Source organism: Triplophysa rosa, linkage group LG21, assembly GCF_024868665.1.
Source record: "Triplophysa rosa linkage group LG21, Trosa_1v2, whole genome shotgun sequence".
Classification (NCBI taxonomy): domain Eukaryota; kingdom Metazoa; phylum Chordata; class Actinopteri; order Cypriniformes; family Nemacheilidae; genus Triplophysa; species Triplophysa rosa.
Window position 1 is genome coordinate 6,215,728 of NC_079910.1, and position 21,725 is coordinate 6,237,452.

At 38.6% G+C, this 21,725-nt stretch overlaps 1 protein-coding gene across 2 annotated transcripts; it reads left to right on the forward strand.

Moving 5' to 3' along the window:
* The first annotated feature begins 1,017 nt into the window (after positions 1 to 1,017).
* Positions 1,018 to 20,491, forward strand: sgk1 (serum/glucocorticoid regulated kinase 1). Of its 2 annotated transcripts, XM_057363478.1 has the most exons (14): positions 1,018 to 1,310; positions 1,468 to 1,589; positions 3,014 to 3,244; positions 9,520 to 9,717; positions 11,324 to 11,384; positions 16,854 to 16,929; positions 17,269 to 17,344; positions 17,436 to 17,624; positions 17,732 to 17,863; positions 18,424 to 18,660; positions 18,746 to 18,841; positions 18,925 to 19,080; positions 19,165 to 19,254; positions 19,385 to 20,491. In XM_057363478.1, exons 2-14 carry the CDS (start codon positions 1,512 to 1,514, stop codon positions 19,550 to 19,552), a joined length of 1,788 nt encoding a protein of 595 aa, XP_057219461.1. In that variant the 5' UTR covers positions 1,018 to 1,310; positions 1,468 to 1,511; the 3' UTR covers positions 19,553 to 20,491. The 2 variants fall into 2 exon arrangements, with proteins under 2 accessions (XP_057219461.1, XP_057219462.1); XM_057363479.1 differs by lacking the exons at positions 1,018 to 1,310; positions 1,468 to 1,589; positions 3,014 to 3,244; positions 9,520 to 9,717; positions 11,324 to 11,384 and adding an exon at positions 14,940 to 16,742.
* The last annotated feature ends 1,234 nt before the right edge of the window (positions 20,492 to 21,725 follow it).

The window sequence follows — 21,725 nt, forward strand, 5'->3', positions numbered from 1 at the left end:
TGCAATCTCATTGGAATAAAATCCCAATGTTTGTGTATTTTACATCAAATATCTTTTGATGGCCGTGTCGCCACAGTTTGGCGTTCAGTATTGACAAACAAACTCCTTTTTACTTAAAACTCTTGATTGCTTTCTTGTTTATTATTGCTTGATATGATATGATATATGATATTTCATTTATATTTATTACATTACCTTACATGTAAAATAAAATAAAATGATATTTATTATATGTAATGTAATGTAAAATAAAATAAAATGATATGGTATTTATTATATTACATTACATGTAATAAATTACACTTTATTATATAAACTGCTTTGAAGCAATGGAAATGGTAAAACAATGCTAGAATAATTTTATAGAAATATATTTATTTCCTGACCAAACATGGGAAAGTTGCATATCTATTGTGGAAAAATCCTAAATGTCCATTCAGACCGGGTCCAGTTAATGATGTTAAAGCTCAATAAATATATATAAATAAAAATCTGTGAAACACACACACACAGCAATCTTGAATCAGAGATATTGCTGATCTAAAGCATCCTTTAGGACTGACTCAGAATGACAGGGGGTTTATTGATCTCTTCATCATTATACCTCTGATTGTGAAGTATTGATTCTCTCCCCATCTCTCTTCTATCGCCTCTCATGTCGTGTGCAGGTGTCTCGCATTCGCTGTTGGGTGAGGATCCTGTTGACTCATTCACCGCTGAAACCCCTGTTCATTCATAAATGATTCCTCACAAAGACAATTCAAGGGATATGGTGAGAGAGAAAGGCACACCAGAAGCATGAAAGATGCTCTGTGTGCGTGTGTGTGCGCGTGTGTGTGCGTGTGTTTTTATATGTGTTCAGCACTGAAGATGTTACTGTAACATCAGTGGTCATGAAAACATACCCATCTAATACATCAGCCTTCATTCATTCTTCAGCTATCCTTCCATTCACACAATGAAAGCTCTGGAGAGGGAGGGATTAGAGAGAGGGAACGACTGAGAGAGCGAGAGCATCCACTGCTGCAGATATCAGAGCTGCCGGAGGAGAAAGCGTGAGAGACGTACTGAGAGAGAGGGGGGTGTGCGTCTCTTCGATTGCAGTAGTCTCTCTCTCACATTGAGAAGGTGTGTGTCCTGATCCATCTCATTATATATATCTCTCTATCTCACACACTCCGCCGTGGTACTGCAGATACACAGAGGCACGCTGAGGCATTAGGACGAAGACACTACATCAGCGCGGTCTCAATATCATCGGTCGGCAGTGACAGTAATAACAACCTGGACCAGAGAGGACAACAACACAGGTATGACCACAGGCACAGATGATGTCATGTTATTCACACTTACAATGAAATTGTCAGGAAGGAGATCATATATCATTCAGCTGATTTTGTGTCGTATTTCTTTCGGGCGAGACGAAAGCCTCCGTAATCTTGTTTTTACCTCTCCTGTCCCTCACAGGCATCACGCTGGGGTCCACAGAGTGTGCGGGCCGGCCAGAGGCCATGAAGTTGGTCCACAATGCAGAGAAACAAGCTTTCTCCTTTAAGAAGTGCTCTGCGTTCCAGTTTGTCAAGAGGAAGGTGAGTGCAAATGTGCGTCTGTATTGGTTGCAGAAATGAATTTATGTTTTTGATGGTCAAATATTTCATCTTGACCCAGCTTTATATGCAGAGACTATTAGTAAGCCATTTGTAGCTGATGCGGTGGCAGTAATAAAATATTTTGTTTGAGCATGAGGCATTTTGTTTGTTTTGTACAAACAAACCAGCCTGGAACAGCAACATTACCTCAACCAATCGCGTAAGCTGCATTATCTGGCATTGACTGTTTGGCTGACCAATGGTAGACAGGTTGTGTATTTATGGGAAGATGAATTTACAGCAATTCCTAAAAAAAAAAATCCGTTCAAAAGCCCAGAATTGATATTTGCCATGAGCAGAAATGTGAACACGTCTTAAAATTTCAGTGCGGTGTTTGTTTTGTTTGTAGGCGACGAATCAGCATGTGTGTGGTTTTGGTTGAAGTCCAGACTCCAGCATATCCAAACACACACACTTGTTTTCTTAGCAGATGGAGTGTCAGAGTGTGACTCAGTGAGACGGTTTGGTTGGATTATTACGTATTTATGGGTGACTATGTCCTGAGAGAGACAGAAAGAATCTTCTGGAGCGCTAAGGTTGACCGTTTGTTTTTTGTTGGTTGGCTTGCAGCTTTATCATCCTGTGTGTATGTGTGGAGTCTGCAGTCTTGTTAACTTTGTCTTTACAGTACACACACACTGATGGTTTTTTCCGGTGAAGTTTTGTGAGTCATCAGTAATCCTGTGTTTGGAGTGGCGTGTGTTTGAGTTTACTGAGGTGCTGTCGCCTCACTTTGATTCCTGTAAAGAATGATTCACCCTGTCTGTCTGACAATCCACTTCATAACAATGACACTCTCAGATGACTGAAGCATGCGAGGCAGCACGTGTCAAAAGAGAAGTGGCGAGATGAGACGATATAGAGAAAAGAGAACAGAACGAAGGGATAAGATGAATACAGAGAAAAGGGGGTGGAGAGGGTCTTTGGAGCTTAAAGCAGAGAGTAGACTCCTTGTACACTGTCACAGTGACAACACTGGGTGACATAACTTTGAAAATCCAATCAAAGTGCAGAGAAAGAGAGCGGGGAAGAGGGTGGAGAGGATGAGAGCAGTGAATTGTTGAGACTCGTGACTATATTCTTTTTATTCAATCCTACGGGTGTCTGTAAGGATGCCTTTAAGATTTTATTGATTTGTTTATAAAGACTGACACAAGTGTCGCTTGGAATTTCATTCATCAAATACTATAATAATAATAATTCATTCCTGACTGTCTGAAACAGTACGATTCAAGGTGTTATTAAGTGACAGATCTAGGATAGTCTGTTTGCATTCATTGTTGACTTTGTGGTAATTGACCGCAACTACGCTGCATCTCCCTAAAATATAAACTACAGGTTTATGTTAAGTGTTTTGTTTTCAGGTGCGCCGGTGGATGAGAAATCCAAAGGTGAATGTTGAGAAAGTCCAGACTAAAGGTTTCCTGTCTCCGTGTCCAAAATGTCAAGAAGGGCAAGATCTGTGGTACACGCACTTCCCAGCTCCTTATGGCTGCTGTCACTACAGTCCTGGAGGATGCTATCTGCCACACCCCCCCAGCCCTCTCTGTCAGCCCTGCGCCCCATGCACACCGTGCCAGCCGGACAAAAACAAGGTCAGGAAACTCTGTGACTTTGGTTTTCTTTGAAACCATGAACTTTAAGTGTGCTATTAGTATACTAAGTATACAGAGTATACTTCTAATCTACTTTTTTATGTACTGTATTTCTCCAAATAAAATTCTGGAAAGTAGTATTTAAGGTTTACTACTGTTAACCTTACACTTTTAAAAAACGAAAAGTGGGCCAATTTAGTCGCAAGTATTGAATTTGTACGCTTACAAGTATGCTAGTAGCAGTAGCCTACTTATTACATAATTTAGTTTAATAATGTCTTAAATATATAAAAATACATTGAACTACAAAGCACATGCAAATATTGGGTTCAACAATTCATTTTGTTTTGTTACACAACTTTTTTTAATATACTTTTTAGTATTAAATGAAATATAAATTAATCACATGTTGATTTAAAATCCATTTTAGATAAAAAAAATTGCCTGAACAAAAAGCATTATGTAGGATTGACTTTTCAATAACTAAATGCAATGCTGGCCTAAAATAGGGCCAAAAAAGAGATGTCTTTAAGAAGTATAACTAGGATGTCTATACCTTTATGAACAGCTTTCATGTGCCCTTACTGTATGATTACTTAAAATCTTGCCTCTATAAGCCGCTCTTTCGGAACAGAACGTTTGTGTTTCATCATTTATGCATGCATCTATCCATACGTTCATCCATCCTGCAGGACTTACAAAAACACTCTCAAAGTAATATTTTCCCGTTTCGCCTGTTTATTCTGATCTCTCATAATGCATGCTTTTAATCTCAGCATGCCACGGAGACACATAAATGGCCGGGCGTGTTGTTCTCTCCATTTAGCAATGCTAAACAGCATCTAGAGCTGGCCTAGGGAGCTGAGACCTCTGTGACTTGCTTTATCACTTTTGCCCTGATGATTTCTCCACCGCATTGTCTGATAGGCTCTCGGGGGTTGTGATTATTAGAGAATCGGCTCAGAGGAACGAGTGCTTCAGTCATGCCTACAGAGAGCGAGAGAGAGATCAAACAGGACCGTCTCTGCTTTCTATATGCAGCTCCTGTGATGTTAGGATTTACTCCAATTGAATAATTTCAAAGCTCAGGGACATAAATGTAAATTAGATTTTCTTAGCATTTTTTACTTTGTTTGTATGATGTTATATGAGAGAGAGAATGTTAAACCTCTGCTTGGATGTGGGTTGGATTGTGTTTATTCCTGATAACCTCTTGTCTGGTTATACTTTGCTTCACCACAAAGCGTTCTCAAATAATCAGCTGTATTATTCATGAATTTTGTGTAGGAGCAACATTGGGCGGCTTGTATACGAAGGTTAGGTATGGTTATAAATATATGTCCTGACACTGAGATTTCAAGAGAGAGACTGAGAGAGACTGAGAGAGAGATGACACATCATTTTGTGTCCAGTCTCTGTCCTGAGGGTGATGTTATGTAACATTTATCCGGTGAAAATGATGGAAACAGACTGAATTCATTCAGCAACCTGATCCATATCTGAGTCTACTCACCAGGGGCGTAGCCAAAACTTTTTTTAGAGGTGGCCAGGTAAGACCCAGTGATTTTATTAGGGTGACCAAAAAATCCTTACCGACAGAAATTCTTTAACTTCTAGTGTAATTTACACCAATTCTTCATTACACATAGTTTGCTGGTCAAAAACATACACAAAGAACGTAAAGTAAACAATTTATTTGCAATGCTTTCATGTGCTAACATTATTTAAAAATAATTTGCTAGCTATCATTTGCAGTAAGTTAGCATTTTTTATAGAAAATAAACATTGATGTACCCCAACTTAAATTTTCGCGAAATTGTAATTATTGAATGAAATCCAGTTAAACAAGACTGATTTTACTGACCTGAACCTTCTGCTCTCGATGAACTTCCATGGTACACAGACAGTACACTGTCACGAAGCGGTTAGCAGCTGTTCAGCTGTAGCGCTCAGACTGTTTGCGTCAGTGCGTCAGCGTATGACATCATATGAACGCGAGAGTAATGTTCTCGTGTTACTTTCAGTGCATTCGCTAACTGATCTGCGCAGCACTCCGTAAACTCTGACACACATCTTAAAACTGCTTTGCACAACAGAGGTTGCAAGATAGGTGGCCATCCATCATTCAGGGGTAGCCGTGGCCACCCATGGCCACCATGTAGCTACGCCCCTGCTACTCACTCTCATCCTCTGCCTTCAGCATCGCTGTCAGCTCCAGCATCCTTTTAATTATCACTGCTAAATTACAACTGGGATGATTTGAATTCTACAGCCCCTCCAAACCCCCTGCGACGCGTGCTGTATTTCACTCAGTTTGTTGTATCGACTCTAAAGGAACACGATAGGGTTTTACAGGAAGAATCACCTGAAAGGACCTTTATTTCTCAACCTGTGAAAATATGGAGAGCGATGGGGGTCGTTCTCGCGCCGTGTGTTGTTTGTTTGCGTGTGCGTTTGTGTGAAGCTAATGTGGCAGAAAGATGCAAGGAGCAGGGGGGTGTGCCGATGACTCATCGCTCATGAGGTCTGCGGAGCACACAAATACATACACGCGCAGTGAGAGTTTTTATAGCACCGGTTTTCATGGGGTTGAACGTAAAGTTTGACCACATTGCATTCCACAGCAAATGAAGAGTGCTATGGCTTGTAGCGAGATCTATGTGCCTGGAAAATTTAAGTCTATGGAAAATAATTATTGTATATAAGGAACACTGTCATGGCGATAATACAACGCATCTGATTGGTTAGTATCGTGTCCGCTGTTTGAACTTATGAAGGTTGAGGATAAACATGGAGCTGATGTAAAGCATATACACACACACAAACATATTCATCCGTAGGAGAAAAAAAGGCAAATGAAATCTCAATTGGTTCTCAAGCACACCAATGAGAAAACATGGAGAGCAAATGCAGAGTTTTGGGGATCTGGGCAGTTATGTGAAAATACAGTAAGACAATAAAATCAAAAGTCGTAGAGATTTCAATATAAACTGAATGAAATATTTCTTGTGAAATTCTTACAAACCCAAATTAGCTGTTCTATTTATTTTGTGTATTCTTTTGTTTTATGTAATAAGAGACATTTAAAATATATTAAAGCAATAAGCCCCAAGAAGCAGTGGGTTACGGTGCATTTTATAACAGCTAAGGGCGTTGTGGCACTACGCGAAGAGGAGTTCCATATGCGGTTATATAAAATGGTTATTCCATATGCGTAGCAAGGTTTCATAAAATAAAGTAAATAAAGTATATTTAGGCTATGTAAGGCAGTCGCCGTTATAAATCGGGGTATTTTATAACGGCTTAGAACTCGGCTCAGCCAATCAGAATCAAGGACCAGAACTGACCGTTTTATAATGAACTACATAGTGCACACAAATATGAACCTTTTTCACAAGCCTGTGATGACGCATTCAACAGTCATCAGCATCGTAAATCCTCCAAAGTTTTTTATATATATACAGTATATACTGTATATTTAAATGCATGTACGTACATAACACTATACTTTGTTTAATATTACCTATGCATCAAATTATAAAAAAATAGTTAACGTTAATGCGAGGGTTTTTCTTATACAGCGTCTATGGAAGTCACTGTAAATTTGACATCATTCTCACTTTTTACTGCCGTTATCAGACTCTCTCAATTTTTTTATTTTGTTGAAAGTATTGAAAACACTATCGTTTCTAGTGCTATTTGAGCAAATGAGAATGCGAAAAAATATATTTGTGGTAGTCTCCCATTCACCGCTATAGAAGTTTACCCAACTATGATGACTTCCGCTACTGAGAAACCCGGAAACGTGAAAAAGGTTCGTTGGTTAAAATAATGAATTTTTGTAACAAAACTTTTTTAACAATTTTTTGTTATAAATTTAGAAACTATTTTTACGTAGTATTAAATGAAATATAAAATAATTTTAAATAACATATTGGTTTAAAATACATTTTAAATGTATTTTTATTGCCTGTACAAAAGGCATTATGGGATTGATTTTGTAATGATAACTAAATGCAATGTTGGCCTAAAATGTGGCCGTTCTGTTGTTCTATTGACATTTATTTAGTCTATTAAGGAATTATAGAATGCAATTTTAGACTGTGCTGTTACTTGAGAGCTCCTTGACGTCTCCTGAGTCATGGAGGATCAACTTCGAGCCATAGATTTTTCCTCTTACCAGGAGTTTTGACTCCTCTTTTAGACAAGCAGATTTTCTTCACCCTGCTGAGCTGTCTTGGACTTTGCCTTTATTAGCAATCGTTTTCTCCAGCACAAAACAAAAAACAACATTTCTGCTGTATAAGCCAGTATAATTTTACAGCCTCCAGGCTATCATATACTCATAGAGCACAACCTTTTTTTTATCTGTTTGTTCACGCTTCTCATCTCTGGTATTGCGAGCCTTTGTCCCCTGTGAATCTCTGCTTTGGGTTAATGAGGCTAATGGTTACTATAGGTTCTGAGAAACACACACACATACCATCCATCCAGCCACATAGAACCACTCTCATGAAGACTATATATTACGTGTGGTGTCGGTTCCACAAAGACCTGTTTCATGTTCTTCATCGCTGTATCAGGCGCCAGTGTCTATCTGTGTTGCAGAACTGTGCTGTTGCATGCTAACTCTGGTGCCGTGCCAGTCGAAAGTTGGCTCACAGCCACATTCTCTTTCACCTTCCGAGCTGGGACGGCGCTGTCAGCTGCGCAGAAGAGTTGTTTTAGGGAGTTCGTGACCTTCACCTACTTTATACATTTACTGCTGTCGTGTTGAAGGAGGCAATATATTTACAGTATAGACAATATGTTGGGAGTTTGGGATGTAATGCTTATGTTGTGGGAATGGAATTTTATGCCCCAGTTTAGAGCGAGTTTACTGTTATTATTCTTACTAAATACAAGGTGTCTGTGTGTTTTTTTTGGAACGCAAAAGAAGATATTTTGAGAAATGTCTCAGTGGTTTGTGTCCATACAATGGAAGTCAACGGGGATACCAACATTCTACAATATATCTTCTTTTTTGTTCTGCAAAAGAAAGAAAGTCATACATGTGTCTTTCATTTTTGAGTAAACGTTTCATGAATGTTCATTTTGGGTAGACTATCCTTTTAACAAACAAACATTTAAACACATTTGTTACAACAAAATGAATTGTTACTTAGTTTCTAGTACCCATTCATATAATATAACAAGAACCAAAGCAGATTTATATAGATGCTGCTCACCTGTGCCAAACCTGCTGCCATGCTAGGGTATTTTGTGGGTGGTTGCCAGGGCATTTCTGTGTGGTTGCTATGGTACAAAGTGCGATATACTGTATAAGTATACAATATAAAAAAGTTGTCTTAGCAACTTCTGTAATAATAAGTGGGATTGACTGGAGCTTGTAAATTGATTTCTTGATGGGTTTTGGTGCTGATGGGATACAGCGGAAAGATGCCTTTTGGGAATTCCATGTAAGTTGACCCCCCTCACCAAGGATGTAATTCTAATCTCTTCATAGAGAGTGAGATTTACTGTCCCTGGCAACACACACACATGCATAAACAGACATAAACATGCCCGTGGGCTGTAAAAAACAATGGCTTTGTATTGACATGAAAATCTCTGGTAAATACTGTCTAGAAGACAATAAAATGACTATGAACTGGCTTGCAAGAGAAATGCCAGCTCACACACTCTTAAGAGGTGAGAAGAGAAAGGAGAGAAGTTGCTGATTCATTATCTTAACATTTTCCTGGAAGTGCACTTACGTAATCGCCAGCTTTTGATGTTGAAATATTTGGGACAGGCTGTGTGTCTGTGTGTGCATGTGTGTGTGTGCTCGAGACGCTATAAGAAGACGGTGGCTGCAGTTCCAAGATCAGCTTTCTCTGGAATTTGTGCTTCATTCCTGGAATAAAGAGCTAAAGATCAAAGTGTGTGTGTCTGTCAGTCTGTCTTTATGATTATTGTGGATTACAGAATAAGCTTGCGTCTGTGCAATGACGTCATCGCTGACCCTTGAGCATTTATGAGCAGAATCCCATTAACCCTGAAGTTTGACCATTAAACCCTGAGATGATTTACTTATTTCTCAGCTCTTTGCAGTACTGGGAACTGACCTAGCAGTCCTGAGAAAAGCATATGACAAAAAGTCACTAAAAAGTGGTAGCAAACTGTTTGATTTTATTTACTGCATTGTCTGACGTAGGCTGACTCTATTGATGAGATGATTGATCTGATCTGGTTGGTTCAAACCCCATGCTCACCTCTATTGTGTTTTTTAACAGGTAAGAAAATGGAAGATGCTTAGTATACATCACAATGATAGCAAAGTGAAAGAGGCGGAGTCAGATGTGCATGTGATCTGTCCCTGGACAATGTCACCTCTACTGGGAAGCCCCGTGCTGCTGGAATGTTGCATCTGCAATGGTCCTTTCATCACTTATGGGAATGAAGAGGCATGGCAACCACGCCAACGCACACAGGTCAGCACATGAAAACAGACGTCAACTGTCATACAAAACAAAACGTTGGACTGGATAACAAATATCAAACCAAGTGGCATTATTTCAAAGAAGGATGTCACGACCACACACCAAAGCAAGATATTTCACAAAAAGTTTGTTCGATTTATATCATCGGCATATACAAATATTACAGTGGTTTACAGAATATGTATTCTATTCATGGAATCGGACTTATTTTTACCTTTCTCTTTATTGGTTATAGGCTAATCTTTCTATTTCCCTTCAAAGTGAAGTTGTGTTTCATGTTTGCTGTTTCGAGATAAAAGAGCTGTGAAACAAACACATGGTTTGGGTTAGTAGTGTAGGTGCACGTGCAGAGATATTAATACCCCTTCACAGTTGAGCATTCCGTTAACTAAGTCTCTAGGGAGGTTACTAAAGCAGTGGGTTAAGGTAATTACTCTTTCTCTAACACCCTCTGTTTTTCTTTCTTTCTAATCTCACATGGAAAGCAGCACTTTGGGTGCAAAACTGTATGCCAGATGTCACATGTCTTCATTTTTGCTAGCTCTAGATTAATACAGATGTGACAGTCCATCCGAAAATCATCATTTAGCTGTGAAGTGTGTGAGTGTGTGCCTGCGTGTGATAAAATAAACGATTCAGAGAGTTTGAAATCCTTCCCGCTTACTCATTTCTGTCAGTAAGTAAATCTGAAGTGCATTGCTAATGAAGCAAAGCACCACTTTTAATATTGTTATAAATGCAGTTACATTAAAAAAACATTTAAAAACAAAAGAATAAGAATAGAATAAAATAAAATAGAATTGTAACGAGGTAGGAAACAGGAAGTGACATAATAACTTTAGGTAACACTTTACAATAAGGTGCTATTAGTTAACATTAGTAAATGCATTAGCTAACATTAGCTAACAATGAACAATTTTGTTTTTCAGCATTTATTAATCCTTGTTAATGGTAGTTCATGTCAATACAGCTATTCATGTTAGTTCATGGTGCATTAACTAATGTTAACAGTGACAACGTTTGATTTTAGTAATGTATTTATAAATGCTGAAATTAACATGTAGTAATATTAATAAATGCTGTAGAAGTATTGTTCGTTGTTAGTTCATGTTAGCTAATGCATTAAATAATTGTTAACAAATAGCACCTTATTGTAAAGTGTTACCTAACTTTATTTATTATTAAATTAAGTCCACATCAGACAGGGGAAAGCACAGACAATGACAATGGGTCAAAAGAGACATGCAATACTAAAGGTCTTTGCACATACAGTCCAAAATTTTCGTATGCGTTTTTTCGTATTTGGCTCTCGTTTGTACGGTGTCTCTGAATTGTTATAAAAGTCCACTCAAAATGCTTGATACGGATGCGAAAACGTAGAAAATCGAACCCGGTCCCAATTTTTTTATGACGGACAAAAATATCGGAGGCAGTGTGTAAATGTGATTGACACAACGTGAGGTCGTATTTATTTTTTAACGTGCGGAAATTTCGGACGCAAAATTCGGACTCAATGTGCAATGGGCTTAACACAACAAAAGTGTTTCACCTCAAACACATTGCACTGACCTACATTACTACATTTTTTTTTTTACAGGCAATGGACCTCTACTACCACGGTGACCCTGAGACTGATTATTGCTGTCCCTCTGACAACAGTAAGTGCTTCTGTCTTTTTTCTCCAGCTGTCTTTTCTTTCATTCATTGCTTTATTTCTGTATTAAATGTTTGATTAGTTACTATTCTTTCTCATCCTGTTCGAGTTGTTTTCATCCCTCTCTCTCTCTCTCTTTCTTTTTGTGGGTATAAACGGAACTTGTAATCACCTTAAACCATGGGGGCTTATTGTAAAAACTTTAATAAGTATTTTTGGGCCAGTGCTTCAAACAGCTGCCCTGGTAAAACCACTGCTCTCCTAAACAAATAAAAACATTGAATGTAACCTGGTTGTTCTACAAGCTCACAACACATATTTATTGTACAACACACATGCATTGTATTGGTTGAACAGCCCCTTGTAGAGATCTACACTATGTGGATGAGTGCAGATTTTAAATAAAATTCCCTGACCCTGAGGTGTCTGTATATTGCAATATCATGCAAAGGTTAGGGTGATAAGCTTATCTCAAAAATATGGTACATGGGAAAATAAATAAAAATAATCAATATAGTACCTTTATCTTATTTACATAGAGTGATATTTCCTACGTTTTCATAGCTCTTTTAACACTGAACCCATGTCAGAGATATGACCAACAAAGTTGAAATCATGTTAGAGTCAGTTTTTCAAGTTTCCTGACACATTCTAACAAAGCATGTCACATAAAATAATATTATTTGAAAACTTGCTCTGTTTCTGAAACTGTTTTCCTTCTTGTCTGATGTCATCTAAGCATTTTATTAACACTGAAGCAGCACCGGGTTTTGGTTAATTCAAGACAGATTTAATAACCAACAGCAATATCACTGAATTTCTTAAAATCTTGTCAACTATTCATGTTAACATTAACAGCTATTTTACAACAGTTGGCGTTATGTAATAAAAGTTGCAGCAATATTTGCCTTTAACAATGCATTTCCAAATGAACCATTACTCTTGCGATACGGCAAAATGCCTTGGAGGGTGAACTTGACCTTCAGCCTCCATTTGCTGGTTCATAGCCTCCTTAAATGGTGTCATCAGGGGGGTTAAAGTTGTCCTCTATAATCTACAGTACCTTTAACATCAGAAGAATCTCTCTGTTTCACAAAAGGTTCTTTAGATTATCAAAAAGTAAGAAAGAAATGGTTACTATAAGAAAATTAAATTCTTTGTGAAAACAAAACTGGTTCTTCTATGAAATCACTGTGAAGAACCTTTGGAAGCAGAGTGTAGGTGTGGTTATGCTCTGGTGGGAATAACCACCTTTTAAAATCAAATCAGTTTTCAGTAGATAAATCACGACCCACCCTACATTTTTTTACTCGTTATAAATGTTCTTTCACTTAAAATTACATAACAGTAAAATAGGTTGCTGTAAGATTTAGAAATCTTGTAAATTTGTCATGCAATTCTATGAGTGTACAATAAGCGTCAGTTGTGGTGCCTCTTTAATGTGTGTATTTGTTTCTGTACGTTGTTTATATCGTTAGTCATCCACTAACTTTGTGTGAATGATCTCATAAAAGTTATTTTTGATTGAACAAAAGCTCTGTTGTGATGTATTTATCTTAAGAGAGTCATCAGGTTTACAGGTGTGCATGAATGTGAATGTGTTTATCTGAGGGAAAATGCATAATGCTGCTAAAACCTGCAGATGATCTAAGACAGTATGCGTAATGTTTGGGTGCTGTATTCAGTGCTCAGAGGCATCTAAAGAGGATTTCATTTTACGTAAACCTGACCTCAAACATATAAAGAAAGTGTGGATGCTTAAGACAGAAGCCATGTTGATCACGATGTGCTCTTCAGCTCTTTACACTTCCTTCTTACCCAAAGAATGACAGGCAGAGAGGGGAGAATCTGAATGAGATGAGCATGGAAGAGTCAGAAGAGTGATAGAAATAGAGGTCTGAGAAATGACCTGACAGCTGAAAGTTATTATGTTTCTAAATGTTTTGTAAACCTGTTGTGTGAAAAATGGAGAACTACACAAATAATATGATGCTGAATGGCAGGAGAGAGAACAACTGTATTTCATGGAAAAACAAAATGTTTTAAAAGTATGACAAAGAATATGGAGAAGCCTGAGGGAAAGTTGAAGAGAAATTATATAGTAACTTTTTGTCTGCATATACAGTATATGACAATATTAAAGATACGACATTTAGATAATGCCTAAGAGTGTCTTCAATGTTCTGTTTAAATGTTTTCAAAATTCTCATTTGGATAAAAAAAGAAAAAAATCCTACATGAATGCTGATGGAATTGTGTATTATAGTTTCGAACCATTCATAATGGGATCAAACACGAGTTTACATTTTCATTTATGCATTTGGCAGACGCTTTTATCCAAAGCGACTTGGATTGCATTATACTATATATTTGTTTCTGAGTATGTGCAATCCCTGGATCGAACCCATGACCTTGGCATTGCTAGAGCCATGCTCTTACCACTGAGCTACAGGAAAGCTTCTACAGGAAAGAGTTCTCAAATGAAGAAAAAAAACAACAACAAAAAAAAAGAAAATTCAGAGTATCCAGCACTTTCCTTAAAGCATATATGTATAATGCATTATAAAAGTAGTTTTCATGTTTCAGTTATGCCTTGTAATGCATCTTATAATGCATTGTAATGTCTCAATAATAATTGTGTTAATACATTATAACACTTATCAGTTCATTGTTACACTTTGCATTTTTAATTTGGTTATACGTCTTTACAACATTTACATTATTTATCATTATAATGCATCATACCCTGTTATAACCCTTTATAATGCATTATACATAAAGGCTTTAAGTAAATTGTTGCCGAATAGTTTTGTGATAGTTTGATTTCATTTGCATTCTCTAATGTTGTAAGCATTGCTGAGCATATATACTATAATGCCATAAAGTGCTGTTTGGTGTGGTAGCTTTTTTGAGACAGTAACTTGTCTTTGCTCCGGCTGTCGGTTTATTGAAGTCAACGGCATGAAAACAGTGTGAAGCACCGTCATTCGCCTATTTCACAAAATGGCGACAGAGACCGGAAGTAGGGGGAAACTTTTTCCGGCCCTACTGCTGTCATAGCCATTCATTCATTTTTTCAGCTTGTTTTCTCACAGGCATTCATTTTATTTACCAAAAACAAAAGTAGCATATGTTGTCCGATTTATTCATGGTTTACTGGGAGATGTAAAAATAGGGAAAACAAACATTACATAAACATTGTTTTTTTGAGCGATTTATTTATTATCAAGGTCTGATATATGTTAGACAAAGCAGCATAAATGGAACGCTACATGCCTAACTTCTGGTCTCCGCAACTGTTCTGTGTAGTGAATGGAGCTAGAGCGTTGACCGGACAAGCGTTTACCCTACTTCCGGTTTGCACACGTCACGCTGTGAAATAGGAGGTCTCGAGTAGCTCCGCCCCTCAGATATCTGCGTAAGATCAGCAGGGATGGAATACGGCTGAAAAACTCTTCCACCTCCAAACTTCTTCATCGACCGGGTCTGCCGCACTTTACTTCCATTACTGACCTATGAAAGTCAAATCCTCACCGTTGACGTGTAAGTGAACTTGTTGAATCTCACCGCATAGGCTATAACTCGGAAAGTTTGTGTTCGGGGTCTGTTTTTATTTGAATGATATTTCATTGATGGTGGTCTCCTTATAGTAAGAGTGTACTGGACAGTGTGTCAAAAACCCTTGTGCCAGGACATACGTGGGCAAACGTTACCGGGTTTCAACACTACATGTTAACCTGTTTATTCAGACTGATAAGAGCTTAAAGCTTACCAAGAGCCTGTGAAACTCTAGACAGTTTCGGCTCACTAAATAGGGTGCTTGCCAGGGTTTATTGTACCGCATGAGAAGCACTGCAGAATCGAAAGGTTTTTGAGTTTTGATTTTTCTCAATAATTTACTACTTATATTAATAAAAATAAAACTCAGTAATATGTTTAAATATATATATAATGTACGCTGTTAATTGTAGTTTACGTAACTTTGAGTATGACTGTGGCATCAATCGTTTAAACTTTATCTAAATTAATCACAGCCAATTATTTTGTGCACTTTTCATTGGGTTAATACAAACAACGTGTTTCCAATACCAGCTGTTCAGTATTGGTGTAATTGCTAACACGGACACTAGCAGAGAAAATGTGTTTATCATGCATGCATGATAAATCTTTACTTTATAGTTTTCGGCTCTATTTAGTTGGTAATTTATCATTGGTTTGCTAGCGTGAGATAAGCCGGTGACTCTTGTTTTGTTGTTAATCTTTGGGCAAGTGCTCGTGACTCTGTTCAGAAGCTTAAATTCATCATGTAACGTTCATCTCAGTGGCAAAATGAAAGATACATTCAAGAATTTTACCTGGAACCTAAAGTCAGTTTATGACTTTGGCCCCAACTCTTTAGGATTCAAAATCTTTAAGAGAATTAACTTCTGAAACTTATCGTAATCTTAAGAGCATTAGTGCTGACTGAATTAGGAGTCTGCTGGGGTTTGGCATTGCGTAACTGTTGCAAACAAGGACATTGCATGTACATTTTCCGACAGAGGGCATTTTTTCGTCCTAAATGACAAGGAAGGAAGGAGTTTAGAAAAATGCTTGAATAAAGTTCCTAGATGTGGCAGCTTTAAAAGTCACCGGTCAGTACTTTTCCAGTGAGGACTGAAGTTTGGCTCGAGTCCTGTTGCTATTGTCTCGCTGGCTTGCGTCACAATGGTTCAAGTGGAGCTTTGGAGAGACGCAAGAAAAGGGAGAATGAGGGAGTATTTAGAATCAATGAATGATGTGTGCTCGTGGATGGCACTGACCCGTTTGCAAATGTATGATGAGTAAAGGGGTTTTCCGGCTTTATCTTGCGATGAGTAAACTGTTAATGTATTCTAAGGGTGGTAACTGTAGGTTTGTTATCGACAGAAAGGTTTCTCCCCTCAAGTCATTTGCTGACCATTTTGATGGTACAGACAGTACATGTTGTTCTTCTCTGCTTGCTGGATCTGGGAAGATCTTGTTTTCAATTTTAATAGTAAAGTTTGGGGTGTGACGCGCTCACAGACGTCACTGCTGGCTCCGAACTCGAGACTGTCAAATACGCCAATTACGCCCCCCCCCCTCAAGGCAAGCGGTGTTTTCGCTCAGGGAATCTGCGCATTAAGGCACGCCCCTCATCTAGGCCACGCCTCTTAGCGGAACGCGACTCTAGACTCCTCCTCCGGACTGTTAAATAGTTGGAACAGAAGCGTACGGAGTTCAGTAGCGCTTTGTGTCGTTTTGCACTCGGTCTCACAGTGGAAAACTACAGCGATGACCATTCAAACGGAGACCGACCTGACCTACTCTAAAACAAGAGGACTAGTCGCTAATCTCAGTGGTAGGCTTTGTTTTTACATGAATGGAGGCACTCGAGCCAACGTCAGTGAAGAGGAAGAATATTAAGTGATCTTACTTTTAACTGAGTTTTTTCTTTCTCTTTCACGTGTAGCGTTTATGAAACAGAGAAAGATGGGACTGAACGACTTCATACAGAAACTTTCCACCAGCTCTTATGCATGCAAGCAGTAAGTTGTTGTGTATTTAAAGCTTGTTGTCCCTATATCTTTTTATTTATATATTTTGTTTGCAAAGATATTTTACAACAACAACAAAAACATGGCTTTTTGGACATGAAGTATGGTACAATGATATTCAAGATAGTACCAGTTAAATACCATGTGTAATTTAAAATACCATGCCATTACCATCTGATTCTATCAACGTATCATGGTAAATGCATTTTATAAGAGAAGAGAAAGTATATAAATGTGTTCAATCTTATCTAAACGTTTTCCAAATATGTGCATGGTTCTAATATATTTAAATTTTAATGATTGTCAATGTGTGATCTTTTCTTGCTGTAGTCCTGAGGTTCAGTCCATCTTGAACTTAACACCTCCACAAGATGCTGAGCTGATGAATAGCAACCCTTCCCCACCGGTAAATATTTGCGCAATTCGTGCGTGTTATAAATGTTAACAATGCTTTACATAGAGCCAGATTGCTCTAAACATCTCTGTTTCTTCTCCAGCCAAGCCCCTCTCAACAGATAAACCTCGGTCCCTCTTCCAACCCCACCGCCAAACCTTCAGACTTCGACTTCCTCAAGGTCATCGGAAAAGGCAGCTTTGGCAAAGTCCTGCTGGCCCGACACCGGAGCGATGAGCAGTTCTATGCCGTTAAGGTTCTGCAAAAGAAGGCTATCCTGAAGAAGAAAGAGGTAACTACTGCTGGCTCACACATAATTCACATCACATGGCATTTGCTTCAGGCCCTATCCCAAACCTATGACCTATAACCTCTGACCTTTCCTTCTGTGATGTTCAGGAGAAACACATCATGTCCGAGCGAAACGTGTTACTGAAGAATGTCAAGCATCCTTTCTTGGTGGGCCTGCATTACTCCTTCCAGACTGCTGATAAACTCTACTTCGTACTGGACTACATCAATGGCGGAGAGGTGTGTGATTTCATTTGCGTTGCGTGTCAAATGTGTTCATGGAGCATTGGTTTAGCAACACCAAGGTTGTGGGTTCGAATCCCAGGGAAGACAAGCTGCAAGTCGCTTTAGATAAAGCGTTAATACTAGTTTACATTCAGACTGGAAAATCCAAACACACGCAGCAGGGAGAAGAATCATGTGGCAGGAAAGATGGGAAGACGAGAGAGTGATTAAAAAATAGAATCGTAAACTATGTAGGAGACAGTGAGGTAGATGCAGACAGAAAAAGGATATCCTGTCATGAGAAGCAAAGAGGAGCGGCTGGGCTCCGAATAGGAAACTCTCCTCAGGAAACGCTTGGGAGGGGAGAGTCTGTGCAAGGGGAGCCAGATTTAGCAGCTGTGGAAGTTTAGGCTCAGGTTAACCGAGATGTCTCTTCGGGTCGGGGGCTCTTTCAGTGGAGTACATTCTCATTTCCTTCCATTGTTTGGGATTGAAGAGTCTAGAAAGCCTTGATTAAATATGTCATGTGGGATATGGCGCTCATGACCTAATCTGTTTTCTTTCTCTTTCTATAGCTGTTTTATCACTTGCAAAGGGAGAGATGTTTTCTGGAGCCGCGTGCACGGTTCTACACTGCGGAGATCGCGAGCGCATTGGGGTACTTGCACTCGCTGAACATTGTGTACCGAGACTTGAAGCCTGAGAACATTCTGTTGGATTCGCAAGGACACATCATCCTCACCGACTTCGGCCTGTGTAAGGAGAACATAGAACCTAATGGAACGACATCTACGTTTTGTGGAACACCGGAGGTTAGCCTTTTGCTTATAACATTTGATCAAATCTACTAAATCGGTGTCGTCTTTAAAGTCAATAAACTCAATGTTGATCTTCCAGTATTTGGCACCCGAGGTGTTGCATAAGCAGCCGTATGACCGAACGGTGGACTGGTGGTGCTTGGGTGCAGTGCTGTATGAAATGTTATATGGCCTGGTGAGTTGGCAAGAATTTTCTTTGCGTTACTGAATGCTGATCTACATGATCTCGACAAGTGATGTTTTGCGGTCGTTCCACAGCCTCCGTTCTACAGCCGAAACACAGCAGAAATGTACGATAATATCTTGAACAAGCCGTTGCAGCTCAAACCCAACATATCAAATGCTGCTAGACATCTGCTGGAGGGTCTGCTGCAGAAAGACCGTACCAAGAGACTGGGCTTCACGGATGACTTTGTAAGTGTGGTTTTATATTTGAAGTCTTATTGGTTTGCGTTTTCTCAGTCTTGTATCTTAAATATATTTCTTTTTCACATGTAGACTGAGATCAAGAATCACATGTTCTTTTCTCCAATAAACTGGGATGACCTGAACGCCAAGAAGCTCACGCCTCCTTTCAACCCTAACGTTGTACGTTCCATCACGCTTCTTAGTTGAACTTCGTTTATTGCCCTGGATATTAGAGATAAAAAGAACAAGTCATGCTGAGACGTGCATTTTATACTTCAGTGATGTAATTTTGACCCTTTTTTTGTTTCAGACTGGGCCTAATGACTTGCGGCACTTTGACCCAGAGTTCACTGATGAACCGGTGCCAAATTCCATCGGCTGTTCTCCAGACAGCGCTTTGGTCACATCCAGCATCACAGAGGCAACTGAGGCCTTCCTGGGTTTCTCATACGCTCCCGCCATGGATTCCTACCTGTAGCGCCCATCGACGCAGAAACACATCTCATAGACTTATTATTACCTGTAGCTCATTACCATGGAAACCCTATCCCATGGAATCTCACATGTAGTGCATCACTATGAGAAAGAAAACCCAGTCTCATTTTAACCCGTCCCCAGGAGGGAGCATTTGCACATGGCGTACAGCAGCTCAAAGCACCTTTGTTAAGAAGGCTTGAGTTTTACACGTATTACAACAAAAGACTCATCTGCATCGTCCGCATCCAACTGCACGATTTCTTATCCGCTTTCACAGAAGGTGAAAGATAGAGGGAGAAGGTTGGTGCTAATGGACTTTTATTATATATTTTTGGCCATCTTACTTTTATAGAATTGTTGATGAGTGCGAGATATTTTGGATGTGTGTGTGTGTGTGTTCATCTTAACACTCTTGGTTTAATTTTTCTTTCTAAATCATGTGATCTGGCTCATCAGTCAGATATAAATATAGTCGTAATGACGCTAAAACCACTGAAATATATCAGCATCTGATGTTAATGTGATTTATCAGTTATGCATCTGGGATCAAAGTTGCACATTTAGTTTTTCATTAACTTTTTAATTTAAAGAGCACTTCCCTAGTTTTTTTGTTGTTCTTTTGACTTGAGTGGGAGGTGCTTGAGGCGGGATCTGCTGCTACTGTGTGTAGATAAGCACCTGGACCAACGAATCAGACGCCTCTGTCTCACCTTAGTCTTCCAGCCTCCTAGGATGGACTGATATGTTCAAGCATCATTCCATTGAATAAGACTGTATTGCTATTTAAGTTCGTTTGTATATTTTATGTGTATGTATTAGTTTTAATGTATATGGAACAAAAAGGTATGCTTATATGTAACAATAAATGTACTGTAAAGTTGTAAAATGTTTCAATTATGTGACCTTGTTTGGTTCGCAATAAAACTTTATGGTTATTTTCCCCAAACTATCTTTGTGTCTTTTGTTTTGAAGAAAATAAGTTTATATAGTTATGAATGGTACAACAGTGTATATACACCCTGTAGTGTGTATTGCATGGGCATGTTGCTATGACAACATTGGTCACCTCAGCCGGTCAAAAGTTGGACTTTCAGCTGTAGGCTGTCAGCACACAGCTGAAAGCTTGTGAGTCAGTGCTCTCTTTCCCAACCCAGTGCTCACACCACCCTTGCACATTGAACCCATCTTTAACCAGACATCATTAGGATTTTTATGCCAGCTGTCAATGGTTGTGTGTATTAACTTTGGCTCCTGGAACTGCTTTTCTGAGTTTAGTTGTAATTGTCTTAGTAAGTTCCTCAGAAACGCTGTACCTAAGGCCTTAAACTTAGTCATGCATCAAAGAGATGACTGGTCATTTGTTAAAGGTAAACCTTTTCTCTGTAATCTTTCATAATGAAAGATTACATAAAAAAATGAAAATAAATGCCACACAGAATAATAAATTATTATTTAGTAAATGTACTTTGACTCTAGAATTATTCTGACTGTGGCAAAGGTTAGTGGATAGAGTTATAAACAAAATGTTTCATAAGACAGTATAAACAACCGCTGTTTATGCAAAAATAAGTACCACAAAGTATTATGGTAAAACATGGTAATGCTTTGTGTTAGCAGTGCAAATGTTGTGGGTTTGAAACCCATGACGCATACATAAGCAGTTACTGATAAAAAAAGTTTGTGGATAAAATGCAGAAATGTTAATATATACAAAGGTAAAACATTTTTGGACACATACATGATATTTAAGTGATATACTTTAATTTAATGGATTCCTGTGTTAAAGAGTATGGCAATCATTTTGTACCCGTAGGAAAGTACCATCTCATATGAAACAATATACATGCGTCAGCATTTTACAGTGTTAACGTTTTCTTGTAGATTAGCGCCCCCAACCGTTTGGAAACACACTCTTATTTTTTTCAATCTTTTTCTTATACCAAGCGTCTCTAGAATATTTAATCATTTTATTCATTTATTAATCATATCATCTTCCCATTTATTTTCCCCATTCACTAAATCAATTTTTCAAATTGATTTAAAGAGCTATTTGTTTTGCTTTTTGTCACCTTCGTGTAATTGCATCGCCCTGGCCAGTAGATGGCGCAAAATCATCGAGAAAACAACGCTCATGTTTTTTTATAAAAATAGAAAAAAGGTCGATGGGTATTATT